General features: G+C 39.4%; 1 protein-coding gene across 12 annotated transcripts in view; it reads right to left on the bottom strand.

Moving 5' to 3' along the window:
* Positions 1-16639, bottom strand: part of SIK3 (SIK family kinase 3) — a 249269-nt gene that overhangs the window by 120792 nt on the left and 111838 nt on the right. For all 12 annotated transcript variants that reach the window (XM_021671167.2, XM_021671161.2, XM_021671163.2 and 9 more), the window contains one exon: positions 1503-1619. In XM_021671167.2, the coding sequence (XP_021526842.2) occupies positions 1503-1619 (117 nt within the window). The remainder of the gene's footprint in view (positions 1-1502; positions 1620-16639) is intronic.

Consider the following 16639-nt stretch of genomic DNA (forward strand, 5'->3'; position numbering starts at 1 on the left):
AAAATTAAAACCCAGCTGCCAGAAAGCAAAATTAAAGCTTGAAAGAAGGCAATACTCAAAGCCAGCACTGGACCTATGAAAATTCTCATAGGCTAATCTTGAGTAAGACAGGCAAACTTGCAGAATTCAGTTACAAAGGTAATACCTACAAGTCGACCTCTTGAGAAAGGTCAGCCTAAGCCCCACAGTTATTTAAAGATGATTTATTTTAAAATGTAAGGTCAAGAAATGTATTCAGTCTATCAGGATAGGAAGGAAGCCGAGGTTAGTCGCCTGCAAGCTCACAGATACAGGTCTTCAGGCAACACCAGGATGCTTTCACAAGTTTGCTTGTGGGGCAGAACGTAGGTGTTGTTCAACATAATGTAGGCTGATAAATTTCAACAGGTCTGCTCCTGTTGACCTAATTTCATTATGTGAGCAGCTGATGCCAGAGAAGAGCTCTAATGCTATAGTTTTAACCACACATATTAACATCACGACATGTTTTCTTTTCCATAAAATTAACAGGGTATGAAAGCTTGCCCATGGTGCCTTGGGTGTACTTTCTCCACTCTTACACATGGTCCTATGTCTGGGCCAGTAACCATTTACTGCAGACTAACAGCAGCAAATGAACCTAGTGGGTGGCCACTTCCTTCAGAACTCAGACGGCTGTTCTGGCAGAAAGCAGCAAGTAGAGCTGGGCCCATGCAGAGGCAAAGTTCTCAGCTGCCAACACACTGCAATTTGAGAAGCATCCTGAAGCCCCACCTCTCCCAAAATATCTCTACCACCAGCCCGCTAAGGCAAAGTTCCTCGCCTCCTATCCCGTTTGAAATTCCAGCCATCAGATTTACTGCTTTTGTAGTTAGGCTAGGGAATCATTTTGATGATGGCATGAAAAATGCATGTTTCCTGGGTAGACAAAAAAAAAACTAAAATAGAAATCTCTCCTATTGGAGAGATTTGGTCTCTTGATTATCAAAATAATTAACTACCACCTTGGAAAACTAAGTCAGGATCCTATTAGAATAGAAAAGAGGTAGGTTCTGATTGATGCAAGAAGCAATACTGAAAATATCCTTTGCCATCACAATTTATAACATGATCACAGAAACTAGTATTCAAATAATGCTGTAAAAAAATAATGTTACATTCATCTCTAACTTTTCATCTGTCTAAATTCTCTTATTTTTGGGTTTCCCATCCTGTTTTAGAATTCTGAACAAAATAAATTCTCATCTTCTGAGTTAATCTTTTTTTTTCAGTTCTTGCTAAGAATGGCATCAAATTTTAAAGAACAAATTAAAAAGACCGACTTGGGTAAGGAAAACTTACCAGTAAGTGGCCAGGGGAAGCTTGAGGATACTAAGTGCTGAGTGGGCAAACAGAAGGGTGGGAAACATAGTAGGATTAACATAGAAACAAAAAAGTTCACCCACCCACATTTCTTCAAAGGAAGCCATACATACAATATCCTGGGTTCTCTGCAGCTACCTGCTACACACTAATGAGCCTACCTGGTAGAGCCTGATGATATGGGGATGGCAAAGCATCTTCATGATTTGAACTTCCCGGAAAATCTTCTTCAAGTTTTCTTCATCCAGCTGGGTCTTATCTATGATCTTGATAGCAACCTGACAACAGAGGAAAAAGTTTACTCTGATGCATTATTAAAAGCAGTTTACTAAGAAAAATTAGATTCACTTTAAAACATTACATTCCATAAAATATAAGCTGCCAGTATTTTGTTTACAGAATGTCAATGAGGAAAATTAATTTACCCTCTTTAAAAAGATAGAAAATGGATTCCTAGCAAGTTGGTCTCCAAGGAACAGACTCCAAAAGCTAATGGGTCTTCTGCCATTGCTTAAATTGCTTATATGGTAAAATCCTATGACAAAACACTTCATTACTCCATAGATGTGGTTATGGTCTGGGTTAAATCATGTTTCAGTGCAGAGTGGTATGTAGGGCCTCTCATTAAGACAAGAAGCTTGGCCGGGCGTGGTGGCTCAAGCCTATAATCCCAGTACTTTGGGAGGCTGAGGCGGGTGGATCACGAGGTCAAGAGATCGAGACCATCCTGGTCAACAAGATGAAACCCCGTCTCTACTAAAAATACAAAAATTAGCTGGGCATGGTGGTGCGCGCCTGTAGTCCCAGCTACTCGGGAGGCTGAGGCAGGAGAATTGCTTGAACCCAGGAGGCGGAGGTTGCGGTGAGCCGAGATCGCGCCGTTGTACTCCAGCCTAGGCAACAAGAATGAAACTCCGTCTCAAAAAAAAAAAAAAAAGACAAGAAGCTTGCCTTAAATAAAAGAAAATTTTTAAAAGGCAAGAAGCTTATATCGTAAGTACATGGCGTTCTATAAGAAGTTTCACAGGGGCTTTTCACATCTCACCAGGTGCTTGTAGAACTCAATAATAGTAATAGTAGTAGCAGCAGCTTCCATATACCGAATGTTTACTATGGACCAGGCATAATTCTTAATGCTTTGCAAGTATTATCTCATGTAAACCTCCTAACACCCACATTATCATTAACCTTATTTTATATATATAGAAACTGAGGCACACAGAGATTAAGTAGGTAACCCAAGGTTAAATAATTTACAACTAGTATGTGGCAGATGCAGGACTGAACCCTAGGTAGCTTGGCTTTAGAATCAAATTCTTAATAATGTTATAAGAATCTGAAGAGTGCCAGGCGCAGTGGCACACACCTGTAATTCCAGCACTTTGGGAGGCCGAGACGGGCGGATCACAAGGTCAGGAGATCGAGAACATCCTGGCTAACATGGTGAAACCCTGCTTCTACTAAAAATTCAAAAAATTAGCCAGGCGTGGTGGCATGTGCCCATAGTCCCAGTTACCCTGGAGGCTGAGGCAGGAGAATCACTTGAACCAGGGAGGTGGAGGTTGCAGTAAGCCAAGATGGCGCCACTGCACTCCAGCCTAGGTGACAGAGAGAGACTCCGTCTCTCAAAAAAATAAAAAAGCATCTGAAGATCTTTCTTTAGCATATAGGCACTGCATCATTAAACATATCTTTCCAATGTGCTCCTTTTTAATAAGATACTCATCAGCAAATACATTTCAATGCAGAATGAAAGATGAAGGACTTTTAAAAATCTACTAAATCTAAACTTCCTCAGTGAAATACTTAAATATATTTGTGTTGCTCCAAAATATGTCTATATCTCAGTTTCAATTACTTAATCAGTCTGGAAGCAATACTGGTTTGATGAAGAGCCTAGACTAGTCGAACTCTAGTCCTCTCCAAATCTTAAAATTCTAAGATCCTATGCACCAGAGAGGTAAAGGAAATGTATACAGTACTTACTGAGGAAAAAAACAGGGAAACAAAATTTCAACAGTAAAAATGTTTAGCTCAGAGAAATGAAGACTGTTTGGAGCCATACTTGGCAGATTATTCAGATGTATAAATGGCTGGCATAAAAGTAACTTTATTTGAAGTTGTTTCAGGTGTTAGAATGAGGATTCATGGGAGAAAAGCACAGGGAGACAAATTTCAGCTGTACTCAAAGAGCATTCAAGCCCTGCCTAATGAGGGTCTATGATGAAACGAGCTGAGTGTGGCTGGAGCTACAAGGATTAATCAGACACAGCCTAAACTTCAAGGAGATCACAGTCTAATAAGGAAGAAAGATGTGTGGAACTGAAAACAATATAGCATTGGAAGTGCAATCAATGGAGCTAGTACCAGGTATAATAATAGAATAGAGGATGCCAAATGACCTTCACCTATAGGAGAAGAGGTAGAAAAGTTTGGAAAAGACTTCACAAAGAAAGCAGAATTTCACTACAGAGAGAACTGGGACAGGCAGAGAAGAAGGTAGAGAATTTAATGAGAATCTCATCAGCTGCTTGGTCTTTTATAAGAAGTCTTAGACCATATAACCCTTGACCACTTGCATTTCCACTTCTCCTCATTACTGCGCCAGATCACATACAAGACCTTAACCCTTGACCACTTGCATTTCCACTTCTCATTACTGCGCCAGATCACATACAAGACCTTAACACCACAACTGGTCTAGCATCTGCTCCTGCTTCTCTCAGGACAGCTCCCAAAACAAACAAACAAACAAAAACCATGGTACACAATGTCTCTTTCTAGAACAAATTGCTGGATCTTAATAGTCATTATTAATAAAACCTTACATGTGAATGGCACCTTGTAGTGTACAGAATGCTTTCATTAATATAACAAGCTTAGACACTTGGAGACATATACCCATAGCAGAGCTGCCAAACAGCTATAATCCCAGCATTTTGGGAGACCAAGGCAGGCAGACTGATTGAGTCCAGGAGTTCAGGACCACCTGGGCAACATGGTGAAACCCCATCTCTACTAAAAAAAAATTTTTTTAATTAGCTGAGCATGGTAGCATGTGCCCGTAGTCCTAGCTACTCAGGAGGCTGAGGTGGAAGCATAGTTTGATCCAGGGAGACTGAAGTTGCAGTGAGCTAAGATCATTCCAGCAGCAGAATGAGACTCTGTCTCAAAAGAAAAAAAATAACTTCCAAACAGATGTGTTGGAAATGGGTTACAAGCGATAATGGATCACCTCCAATCTCAACTTTCTGTGCATGCCATGATGTGCAAAAGGTGGAATTTATTTATCTTAATAACAGAGGGCATCAACTGTCTAGGGCTTGTGGCTGAAATCTTCCACCTCTACCCACCCACTACTGATTGATCGCATGTACAATATAACTGGGGAAAGAAGAGTGGCCTTCAAAGTTAACTTATGAAATTTTTGTACTCTTTTACCTCCAAGAGAGTACTGGGTCACACGGATTCATAGAGTCAGGCCTCCCTGATTCACAAGGCACTCACTCTAAATTTCATTTGCATTCTGAAGCAACAGGACCTTCGTTATGGTAAACAGAGATTCTGTGGCTCCCAGTGAGCCACACAATCACATGGGTAAATAACAATAGAGTGTATTAAATTCATTTCGGACTTACCATATTTTCAACTTATAATGGGTTTACTGGGACATAATCCATCATAAGTCAAGAAATATCTGTACTAGCAATAATGCCTTTTGTTGACTATAGTTAACAATAATTTATTACATATTTCAAAATGGCTGAAGGAGGTTTGAAATGTCACCAACACAAGGAAATGATAAATCTTTGGGCTAATGGATATCCTAATTACCCTGATTTGATCATTACATGTTGTATGCATGTAGCAAAATATCAAATGTACCCCATAAATATGTACAATAATAAATAATAAATACATAAATTTTAAAGAGAAATGTATCTTATCTCTTCAGGAAAAACTGCATTAATACAATCTGTTCTTAGAAGGCACGTACAAAGAAGTTTTAATAGATTAAAATATCAAACTCCTGTCTACTCTTCAGTGAGAGTTAAGATTCCAGAAGACATTGAAAAGTGAAGCTCTGAGCCAGGCATAGTGGCTCACGCCTGTAATTCCAACACTTTGGGAGTTCGAGGCAGGAGAATGGCTTGAGGCCAGGAGTTCAAGACCAGCCTGGACAACACAGTGAGACCTCATCTCTATAAAAAATAAAAAAATAGCCAGGTGTGGTAGTGCATACCTGTAGTCCCAGTCACTCAGGAGGCTGAGGCAGAAGGATTGCATGAGCCTAGGCCTATCGCCTGAGCTTAGCAAGGCCGCAGTGAGCCATGATTCTGCCACTGCACTGCAGTCTGTGCAACAGAATGAGACCCTTTCTCCAAAAAACCGCCTAGCAATTGAATATAGCATTGAAAGCAAGGACTCTGAAATCAAGCTACTTAGATTCAAAATCTTGGAACTATCCCTCAATGTATAACCTGGAACAGGTTATTTAACTTTCCTACAACTCCGTATCTGGAAAACGTGGGCAATAATCGAACCTACTTTAAAGGGATGCTGGGGATTAACTAAGCTAAAACATGCAAACTGCTTAATATAATGCCTGGCACACAGTAAACAGGCAATATATGTTAATTACAGGTACTGCTGCTGTTATTTTATTTTGTTCTGGAAGCAAGCCTTCAACTTTAGGCATTCCTTGGCAAGGATTAGATTTGCTTCACTAAGCAACATAATCCTGGATCTGAAACACATCAATTCCTTATTCAAGGGGCAAATTGAGGGACCAAGAAGCAAAATAGCTAACAATTTGTGGGCAGCATTCAGAACCAACTGGCTGCTGCCAGCTAATGTGGGAAGAACATGGAAAGAACAGAGCTGGAAAAAAACAAACGCATTCCATTCAGGAAAGTCACACGGAGCCATATGATGGAACCCATGGCAAGACCTGACCCTGAGGGTTGTGCCAGAGAGACAGTGGTCTACTTCTTCACAGCCTGCCAGGCTCCCCTTGCTAACCCTACCTACTAGCTAACACCTGAGAGTAGGGCACTTAGTGCTGCTTGGCAATGGCATAACTGCCTGATAAGACCACTTAATGGAGAAGGGAACTCAGCTCCTACCTTAGCTGCAAACTGGAAAGTGGGAGTTTTCTAAAAAGCAGAAAAATAAAGTTGGAATAGAGAAACTGCAAAGTCAGACAGCAGGTGGCTGGCACACAGGTATAATTCTTTTGAGAATACTTAACAGATAAATCAGTATGAGTCTCACAGCTACAGATTACTACTGAAGGCTATATAATAAAGGTTTTGGTGTAAGGTACACACCAGTTGCTTGAAAAATTCAATGTGTCCACAATAAAGGTAAATTAGTAAGTAAAGAAAAGTTAAACTCTCAAAGAATGTTTTTATATTGGGGTTGAAAATATATAAATCTCCTGGCCGGGCGCAGTGGCTCACTCCTGTAATCCCAGCACTTTGGGAGGCCAAGGTGAGCAGATCACAAGGTCAGGAGTTCGAGATCAGCCCGGCCAACACAGTGAAACCCCGTCTCTACTAAAAATACAAAAATTAGCCGGGTTCGGTGGCACGTGCCTGTAATCCCAGCTACTCAGGAGGCTGAAGGAGGAGAATTGCTTGAACCTGGGAGGCGGAGGTGGCAGTGAGCTAAGGTCACACCACTGCACTCCAGCCTCCTGGGCGACAGAGTGAGACTCAAAAAAAAAAAGGAAATCTATAAATCTCCTAATTTCCTAATTGTACTCACATATGAAAATTATAATAAATAAAGAAGAAAACTTCCAACATGTTACCAAGAGACCATGTATTTCCTCAGTTTGCCTGTTCTACAAAGAATTCTCTTATCTTGCAAAGAGCATGATTTTGTAAATTGACACTCTAATATTAATTAAACATGACACTGTATCAAATATGCTACTAAAGAGATACAGATTGTGAGAGTCCTTAATTTCCCTACTCAAGACATTCCCATTCAACAAATTCTTTCTCAATTGGCATGTAGTAGGAAAAAATTAAATTTAGATCATGCCAAATTTAAAGTCATAGTTCTTTATTATTCATTCTATAAGAGGAAAAATTACTATTTCCCCCTTTTAGTTCTCACTGCTAAAAAACACAGTTCTTTTTAACTCAACTCATTTTTGTAAGCACAATAATGTTCATAGTGAATGAAGCTGAAAAAAAAAATAATGGCTTCTTCACAACAGGCAGTAATTCACTTGCACGATAAGGCAACAGAGTAAAAGACAATAAACTAAGGGAGAGTTCAGCATTAAGATCAAAACAAACCACCCTTCCCCCATCAGAAATAAACGCCCTATAGGAGCTAGTAAGGCTTCAGGGATATGCTAGGACAAATGGACATTTCAAGAAAGGACTGCTTAGGAGGGAAATGCAAAGATCACAAGGGCTCGAATTCTTCCAAAAGGAGAAAGAGCATCTCCTTACACTGCTATGCTGATGAACATTCAGTAATTTCAAAGAATATAGTGAGCAGACTGTATGCTTTTTAGAAGAAAAGAGAAAACATTAGAGTTTGAAGGAAAGCTTATTTTTAAGTTTTTTTAAGGAAAGAGCTCTACTTTCTTTGAAATGTCTTTAAAATTTAGGCAGATATCAAACATTTTATCACTGTAAGCTTTTTTTATACTTTCTGTAGCAAAATTTTTATTCTCTATTTTTATGACAAAGCTTATCTATTCTAGAACATTCTCAGCTCACCTCTAGAGCTATTTTATGGTCTCGATCTGTAATCTACATTAGGCATCAGCCAGATGTGACTATCCACACTGATGTGCTATAAATGTAAAATATATACCAGATTTCAAAAACAGTAATAAAAAAAGAATTAAACTATCTCCTTGATACATTTTTATATTGATTACATGTGGAAATGATAACATTTTAGATATATTAGACTAAACAAAAGATAATAAAACTAATTTCACCTCTTTTTGCTTTTTAAATACGATTATTTTTAAATTGTAAATAATATATGTGGCCTTCTTACTATTGGACAGCACTGATCTATCTAGATAATGCCAATAAGCTACATAATTGATCTACCAGTTAAAGGCGGTATTCCTTGAAAATAACTTCTGAAATCGTTGACTTGATATTGAGAATTGCTAACTATCTATCTCACAGAAACTTGGCCCAAGTTAAAAGGCTCTCAATGCTCAAACTTGCCTTGGGAGGAAATCTCAAATAAGGCCTCAAAAGTTATATTCTAGGAGCTCAGTTTAATTCAATGTTTAAAATGTCTATTAAGCAACTTACTGGTTTACTGCATTGCCCTTGTGCAGCCCTTCTCAGGAGGGGTTCTCTCAGAGAAATAAGTCTTACAGCCTTAAGACAGCAGTTCCCAAACTGTTTGCTCTCAGGACTCCTTCTCTTACGAGTTAGGAGAACCTTCAAATAAGTTTTGATTATGTGAGTAATATCTTTCAATATTTGCTTAGAAATCAAATTAAAAATCAGAAATTAAGACAAAAATTGAAAAGACAAGCATATACAACCACATATCCCCTTGGTCATCAGAGCAACTGCAGCATCATACATAGCATAGTCTCCGGAAATCTCTATTTTTTAACTGTGAGAGAGTAAGAATGAAAAGTGAAAATAATGTTGTGGCATTTTTATAAAATTGGTTTTGACCTAGAGGACCCACTGAAAGAATTGGAGACTATGGGGTCCCTGAATCAAACTCTGAGAACAACTGCCCTAAAGCATCACTGTATATAATGAACTGACTTCTCTTCAATGCATCTAGAACAGTACTATGTTTGGAAGAACTGAAAAAATAGTCACTCAATTTTCTTTTTCTATAGGGTGTAATGCTTTCACAGGACCCAGCTAGGAATAGCTGGCTAGAAAGGAACTTAAGTACCTTTGGAATCAGCCTTGATGAAAAACTATTTTTATTTAAAATTTACTAGAAAACAGAATTGTCGTCAGAAAACAAATTTAAAAGAACCCCAAACCAACACAAGCTAGACTCTTTAATGCAACCTGTTACACATTAAACGGCCATGATTAATAATGTTCCACGTCACCAAGGTCAGAATGTAGGATGGCCACATTCTTGGGAAGATCCTAATGTCTGCACTGTTGCCCAGGCTGGAATGCAGTGACATGACCAGAGCTCGCTGCAGCCTCAACCTCGCAGGCTAAAGCTATTTTCTCACCTCAGCCTTCTGAGTAGCTGGGACTACAGGGACACACCACCACACCTGGATAATATATATTTTTTAATTTTCTGTAGTGACGGTCTCACTATGTTGCCCAGGCTGGTCTCAAAGGATCCTCCCACCTCAGCCTCCTAAAGTGCTGGGGTTACAGGCATGAGCCACCAGACCTGGCTTCCAATGTTTTAATTGAAGCCCGTATTTCAGCTTGTAACAAATAGTCAAATCAAGTCCTAAGGGGGCAAAACAGGATGTATATTTGGAAAGAATTGGTTATTCTATTCATTATACATATCAGTCACAACTGTTTCTGAGAAAATATGCAGCTGTCAAGCCTAAGGAATGGCTAGGATGGAAGGATGCTAGCCAACTTGAGACATGAGGACTCAACATAGCCAGCAAAGATAAGGGTCAGTCAGCTTTCAACAAACTCCACAGAAAGTAGCTGACAACTATAATTTAAAATGTATAGTGGGCCAAGCGTGGTGGCTTACGCCTATAATCCCAGCACTTTGGGAGGCCGAGGCAGGAGCTCAAGATCAGCCTGACCAACATGGTGAAACCCCGTCTCTAGTAAAAATACAAAAATCTGCCAGGCGTGATGGCAGGTGCCTATAATCCCAGCCACTTGGAAGCTGAGGTAGGAGAATTGCTTGAACCCAAGAGGTGGAGGCTGCAGTGAGCCGAGATCGCACCACTGCACTCCTGCCTGGGCAACAAAAAATAATAATAAAATAAAATAAAATAAAATGCATAGTGCTTTTTAGGTGAGCAGTTGCACTTTTATTTTTCTGTGCTTCTCTGGGCTGTACTAAATGGTGAATATACAATAGTCATGCATTTCCAGTGTCTGGATGGAGAATGGGGAGTTTACTGAAAGTCGGAAAGTAAACTGGAAAATGGTATACTGCGCGAAATTAGTAAATGGTATTGAAGCAAAGGAAATTTTCTGATGATTACTTGAGATTCAAGACATAGAAATTTTTACAGACGACAAGAAAATGATTTCTCAGTTCCAGTAATTCCCATCTGGTTGACATTCATCCTCTCAGAAAACAGAAGGCCTATGAGTGTCTCTAACACTGTGAGCAACTCTCTCAGGCATACTGGCATTACTGTTGTCATTGTTACTTTAACATTTACAAAGTGCCAACAATGTTTTAGATGGTTAAATCAACTCTCGTCCTACAGGTTTATCACTTAAATGTATTGGACAAAAATGTTTTTTAAAGAAAAAAGGAATGGAGGAAAAGGCAGAGTGGACAATAAAAATGAAAGTCAGACAGGATTTATAAAACATAGGTATTCAATTTTCTATTTTCAGGTGTTTATTTCAGATTGACCAAATTGCAGAAGTTTAAGAGGCAGACAATTAGAATAGGATTGACAGCTTAATTTTAAGGTTAAGGAGCTGTTGAAAGGATGCCTCAAAGCCCTAAAAAAGAGACGAAAGGGGCCAGGAGCAGTAGCTTACACCTGTAATCCTAGCACTTTGGTAGGCTGAGGCAGGCAAATCACTTGAGGTCAGGAGTTCAAGACCAGCCTGTCCAACATGGTGAAATCCCGTATCTACTAAAAAAAAAAAAAAAAAAAAAAAAAGGCCAGGCATTGTGGCTCACACCTGTAATCTCAGCACTTTAGGAGTAGGAGGCCATGGTGGGCAAATCACCTGAGGTCAGGAGTTTGAGACGAGCCTGACCAACAGGGAGAAACCCCATCTCTACTAAAAATACAAAATTAGCCAGGCATGGTGGCATATGACTGTAATCCCAGCTACTTGGGAGGCTGAGGCAGGAGAATCACTTGAACCCAGGAGGCAGAGGTTGCAGTGTGCCAAGATCGTGCCATTGCAATTCAGCCTGGGCAGCAAGAGTGAAATTCCATCTCAAAAAAAGAAAAGTACAAAAATTAGCCAGGCATGGTGATGCATGCCTGCAGTCCCAGCTACTTGGGAGGCTGAGGCAGAAGAACCACTTAAACCCAGAAGGCAGAGGTTGCAGTGAGCCGAGATCACACCACTACATTTCAGTCTTGGTAACAGAGCGAGACTCCGTCTCCAAAAAGAAGAAAGAAAAAAAAAAGAGGGAAGAGCAGGAAAGAAGAAGGGCAGAAAAAGAATGTAGGACAAACAGAAAATGCTCTGAATAGAGAGAAAGGATTGGGCAGAAAAGTATTAGGGATATGAGGAAGAAAAGGGCAAGAGCTAATAGTTTAAAGTGGCACCCAAAGAACATTATCTATGAACGTGGTATAATGACAAAACAGGCCAGGCCCAGTGGCTCATACTGCAATCCCAGGAGTTTGAGACCAGCCTGGGCAACAGAGTAAGACCCTCCATCTCTACAAAAAAATTTTTTTTAAATTATCCGGGCATGATGGCATATGCCTGTAGTCCTAGTACTCAGGAGGCTGAGGTGGGAAGATATTAATCCAAGAGGTCAAGGCTATAGTGGGCTGTGATCACACCACTGCACTCCAGCCTGGGTGAGAGGGAGACCCTGTTTCAAAACAATAAAATAAAACAATAAGAACAATAAGAATAACAATACAGGTTGAATATCCCTTATCCAAAATGTTATGTTTCATATATACCTTTTACACATAGCTTGAAGGTCATTTTACACAATATTTTAAATAATCTTGTGCATTAAAAAAAAGTTTGTATTAAGTGCTTATGCATAGAATTTTCCACATGGTGTCACGTCATCACTCAAAGGGTTCCAGATTTGGGGACATTTTTTTATTTTTGAATTGGGGTATTCAACCTATAACTGTTACAGAAATATTTTGAAAATTTTTTTTAAAAGTAATAGTTATTTCCAAAGTAGTTTTTCCAAAGAACAGTTATTTCAAGTTATGGTGGGAAATTAAGCTATAATAAATGAAATTTTGCACCTTGGGAGGCCGAGGTGGGTGGATTGCCTGGGGTCAGGAGTTCGAGACCAGTCTGGCTAACATGGTGAAACCCCATCTCTACTAAAAATACAAAAAAATTTAGCCAGGCATGGTGGCATACGCCTGTAGTCCCAGCTATTTGGGAGGCTGAGGCAGGGGAATTGCTTGAACTAGGGAGGTGGAGGTTGCAGTGAGCTGAAACTGTGCCACTGCACTCCAACCTGGGTTACAGAGCGAGACTCTACCAAAAGAAAAAGGAAAAGAAAAGAAAAGAGAAGAAATTTTAGTCCCAGGGCAGAAAGACAGGAAGAACTTGGCAAGATGGCCTGAATATGAGGTTCTAAGGAGACAAAAAGCTGAATAAATTTCAAGATGAATTTTCTTAATGAGTACATGCTACTCTTTCCTGGAATGCCGACTCACAGGTAGAAATAACACAGACTCACAGAAGAATTGCACTCTTCCCAAGAACAGCATTTGTCAAGAAGCCTGTGTACTGTTAAGCACATTTACATGTAGCACCTAGAACGCTCAAAGACTTAAAGCTCCAGCTGAAAAGAGAACTGAACTCAACTGGCATAACATAATTTTCTTAAACTTCCCCTATGGAGATTTATTATATTGGGTATCTTGCTAACCTTACAATGTGGTTCTGTTCCTGTTGAACAAAATCAGCAACAGTTCATATTTTAAATTGTTTTAAATTACATCAGTGTGCCCCCAAGGGCTAATAACACAGTCTGTGTGCAGTAGCAGGAGGTGAGTGATCCAAGGAAACAGAAACAGTGGAATAACTATCCTAAATCCCTCATCTCTTGGTATCTTCCAATTATTTGATAATGAAAACTAAAGAAAAACAGGAAGCAGTATCCATTTTCAGATAGCATTTTATCCTATTTCTGAAAGTCTCACTTGCAAGGCATCCTTAGATGCCAGCAGTGTGCTCACTGTTTGTCAAGATGTGCATCATTGTGAAATCATGCATTTCTAGTCTGAATGCTGATGATACCAGGCTACTTTCCCTATGCAGCCTGGAGTAAGAGGCCAGCCTCCCTGTGCCCATCAGGAACATGGCACCAACTACCTTCTGAGGAGTTTTCCTAAGGACAGTTACATACCACCAGAGCTGAGAGATAATGCCCCTCTGGGATTCCATCAAAATGGAATGTTTTGTGCAATGGCTTGTGCATTTATTCCAGTTTTGATGAGTTCCTTATATTTAGTAATCATCACATTTTCAAGTCAAACAAATGTCATTTCCATAATGAATGTTTGCATTTCATGTGATGAATAGTGTAATTTAAGTAGCTTAAATCAATCCCTGAAAGTCTAATAGTAAACATTAATTAATTCTCAAATATTTGATTTTTTTTTTTTTTTTTTTTGAGACAGATTGTCTGTCACCCAGGCTGGAATGCAGTGGTACCGTCTTGGCTCAGGGCAACCTCCACCTCCCAGGTTCAAGTAATTGTCCTGGCTCGATCTCCCGAGTAACTGGGACTACAGGCGCGCACCACCATGTCCGGCTAATTTTTTGTATTTTTAGTAGAGACGGGGTTTCACCATGCTGGCCAATCTGTTCTCGAACTCCTTACCTAGTGATCTGCCCGCCCTGGCCTTCCAAAGTGCTGGGATTATAGGTGTGAGCCACCGCACCAAGCCAAATTTCTGATATTTGATTTAAAGGTGGGAAGGGGACTACTGATAAATAACAATGCCATAGAAAACACTGAAAATGGTTCCACTGAAATATAAAATCATTATATGGGTTAGACATAGCCACATTAAATGTCAAAAGAGAGCTACATTAAGTATATGCTTAATGTAACAGAGTTAACATTTAACAAAATTGTGCTTTCCTGTAGCAGGATTACAGACATCCTAAATACTGACCTTCTCTGATGGTCCCAAATTCGCATTAGAGTACAAGTGTAGAATTTCAAATGCTAAGATAGAACCAATGATTTTATGTAAAGGAAACTGTCGTAATTGTATATCAACTCATTGAAGTATTGAGTATATAGTTAATAACACTGAGGGGTTTTAAAAATCATTGAAAGCAGCCACAATTTAAGTTAAAACCAAACTATTATACTATTAGCCCCTCTTTCATGTCTCATGACAATACTACTTTTAAGCCAATTAACATGACCCTTAATTCGTTCCCAATGAGACCCAAAAGAATCTCTAGATATCAGAAACTTTCATTTAAGATAGACATATTTGCATAAATATTGTTTTAGGAAAATAAGAGACCGTAAGTAATACCTTCCCCCCCAAAAAATCACAAGGAATGAGATTTATGAGATGAGAAAATGAAAACGTAGACAGCTAGAAGAAAGTAAAATGTTAACTCATAACAACGTCATTCTAAAACTAATTATCCTTCCATATTCAAAAGTCTTGATGAAATTTTCCTGAGGTCTCTGGGTCACAGGTTTCTTGATAGATCAAGTTGGCATTTTTTGAAATTAAGTTAAAAAAAAATCCCTTCAATGAATCAAATGTACTTTTCTGGGTAGAAAACAGCACAGAATAAGAAGCTATGTGTAAAAGGTATATATGAAACATAACATTTTGGATAAGGGATATTCAACACAGAATAAGAAGCTCAGTGTGTAGGAAGGATATAAAAAGGATCACACACAGCACTAGAACCTTTTTCCCTCTGACCAAAATCACATATAAACCCTAATACATAAGACAGGAAAAGGGTATTCACCCTGGTTAAACTTGAGTAGAAGGTTCAGAGATAGACAAAACTTTTTAGAAGCCTAGGGCTCTGTAGAACAGTTTGGAAATCACTGGGACAGCAAAAAGAGGAATGGAGTGGGTGCTGAGACTGAGAGTTCAATTTCCAGCTGTATCTCTAAGATATGTTTGTGACCTTGGGAAAATCACTTTACCTCTCTAATCCTCAATGTTTTCATCTATTAAATGACTTGAGAGCAGAGTTATCAGCTGGGCACGGTGGCTCACACATGCAATCCCAGCACTTTGGGAGGCCAAAGTGAGAGGATCACTTGAGCCCAGGACCTTCACACCAGCCTGGGCAACACAGTGTAATCCTGTCTCTACAAAAAAAAACTTTTAAATTAGCCGGGCATGGTAGCATGTGCCTCTAGTCTCAGCATTTTGGGAGGCTGAGGCAGAAGAATCATTTGAGCTCCAGAGGTCAAAGCTGAAGTGAGTTGTGATCAAACCACTACACTCCTAGCCTGGGTGACAGAGTGAGAGACCCTGATTATAAAAAAGCAAGCAAGCAAGCAGAGTTATCAAGATAAGGTTCTCACTGTGCCAATTCCTAATTCAAACTCTGGAAGACTTGGATTTTGACTTTTTAAAATTTTTAAATTGACATTTAAGTTCTAAAGGTTCATTCACATAAATCAGAATCACTACTAGTCATATAACTCTCGATCTTGGATAAAGTAATCAAGCCATTTAGTTTTAGTTATTATTTCGTTTATTTTCTTTTATCTATTTGTTTATTATTTACTTATTTATTTTTGTAAAGATGAGGTCTCGCTATAGTCCAGGCTTATCTCAATCTCCTCAGCTCAGTCAATCCCCCCGCCTCAGCCTCCCAAAGTGCTGGGGTAACAGGCATAAGCCACCATGCCTGGCTGTATTTGTTATTTCTTTTAGAGACAGGGTCTTGCTCTGTTGACCACGCTGGAGTGCTGTGATGTGATTATAGTTCACTGTAGCCTCAAACTCCTGGCCTTAAGTGATCCTCTGCCTCAGCCTCCTGAGTAGTTAGGACTACAGTTGGGTACTACCATACCCAGCTAAATTAATTTTTTTCAAGAGAAGGGGTCTTGCTATCTTCCCCACGCTGCTCTGGAACTCCTGGCCTCAAGCAATCCTCCCACCTCCGGCTCCCAAAGCAGGCATGAGCCACTGTGCCCATCCGGAAGTCATCTAGTTTTATAGTGCTATATAATGTAGGACCACATGATAATAAGAAAGAAAAACACATCTACCACATTTGAGATAACCTTGGTGAGTGTGTCTTTCCTCAATTAAACAGCAATTAAATACATTAAACTAAAGCATAATATCACTGTTTGCCCAGAAAAGCCTTGGCATTTGCTAATATTTTCACTATTGGTAAAGTCAATGTTTCCTAGTATTAAAACTAGAAACACTAAATAAGAATATTGACATTAACTTCCATTCCACTTATGGAAC

Source organism: Aotus nancymaae, unplaced genomic scaffold, assembly GCF_030222135.1.
Source record: "Aotus nancymaae isolate 86718 unplaced genomic scaffold, 86718_ANA_hifiasm-v0.15.2.pri h1tg000012l, whole genome shotgun sequence".
NCBI lineage: Eukaryota > Metazoa > Chordata > Mammalia > Primates > Aotidae > Aotus > Aotus nancymaae.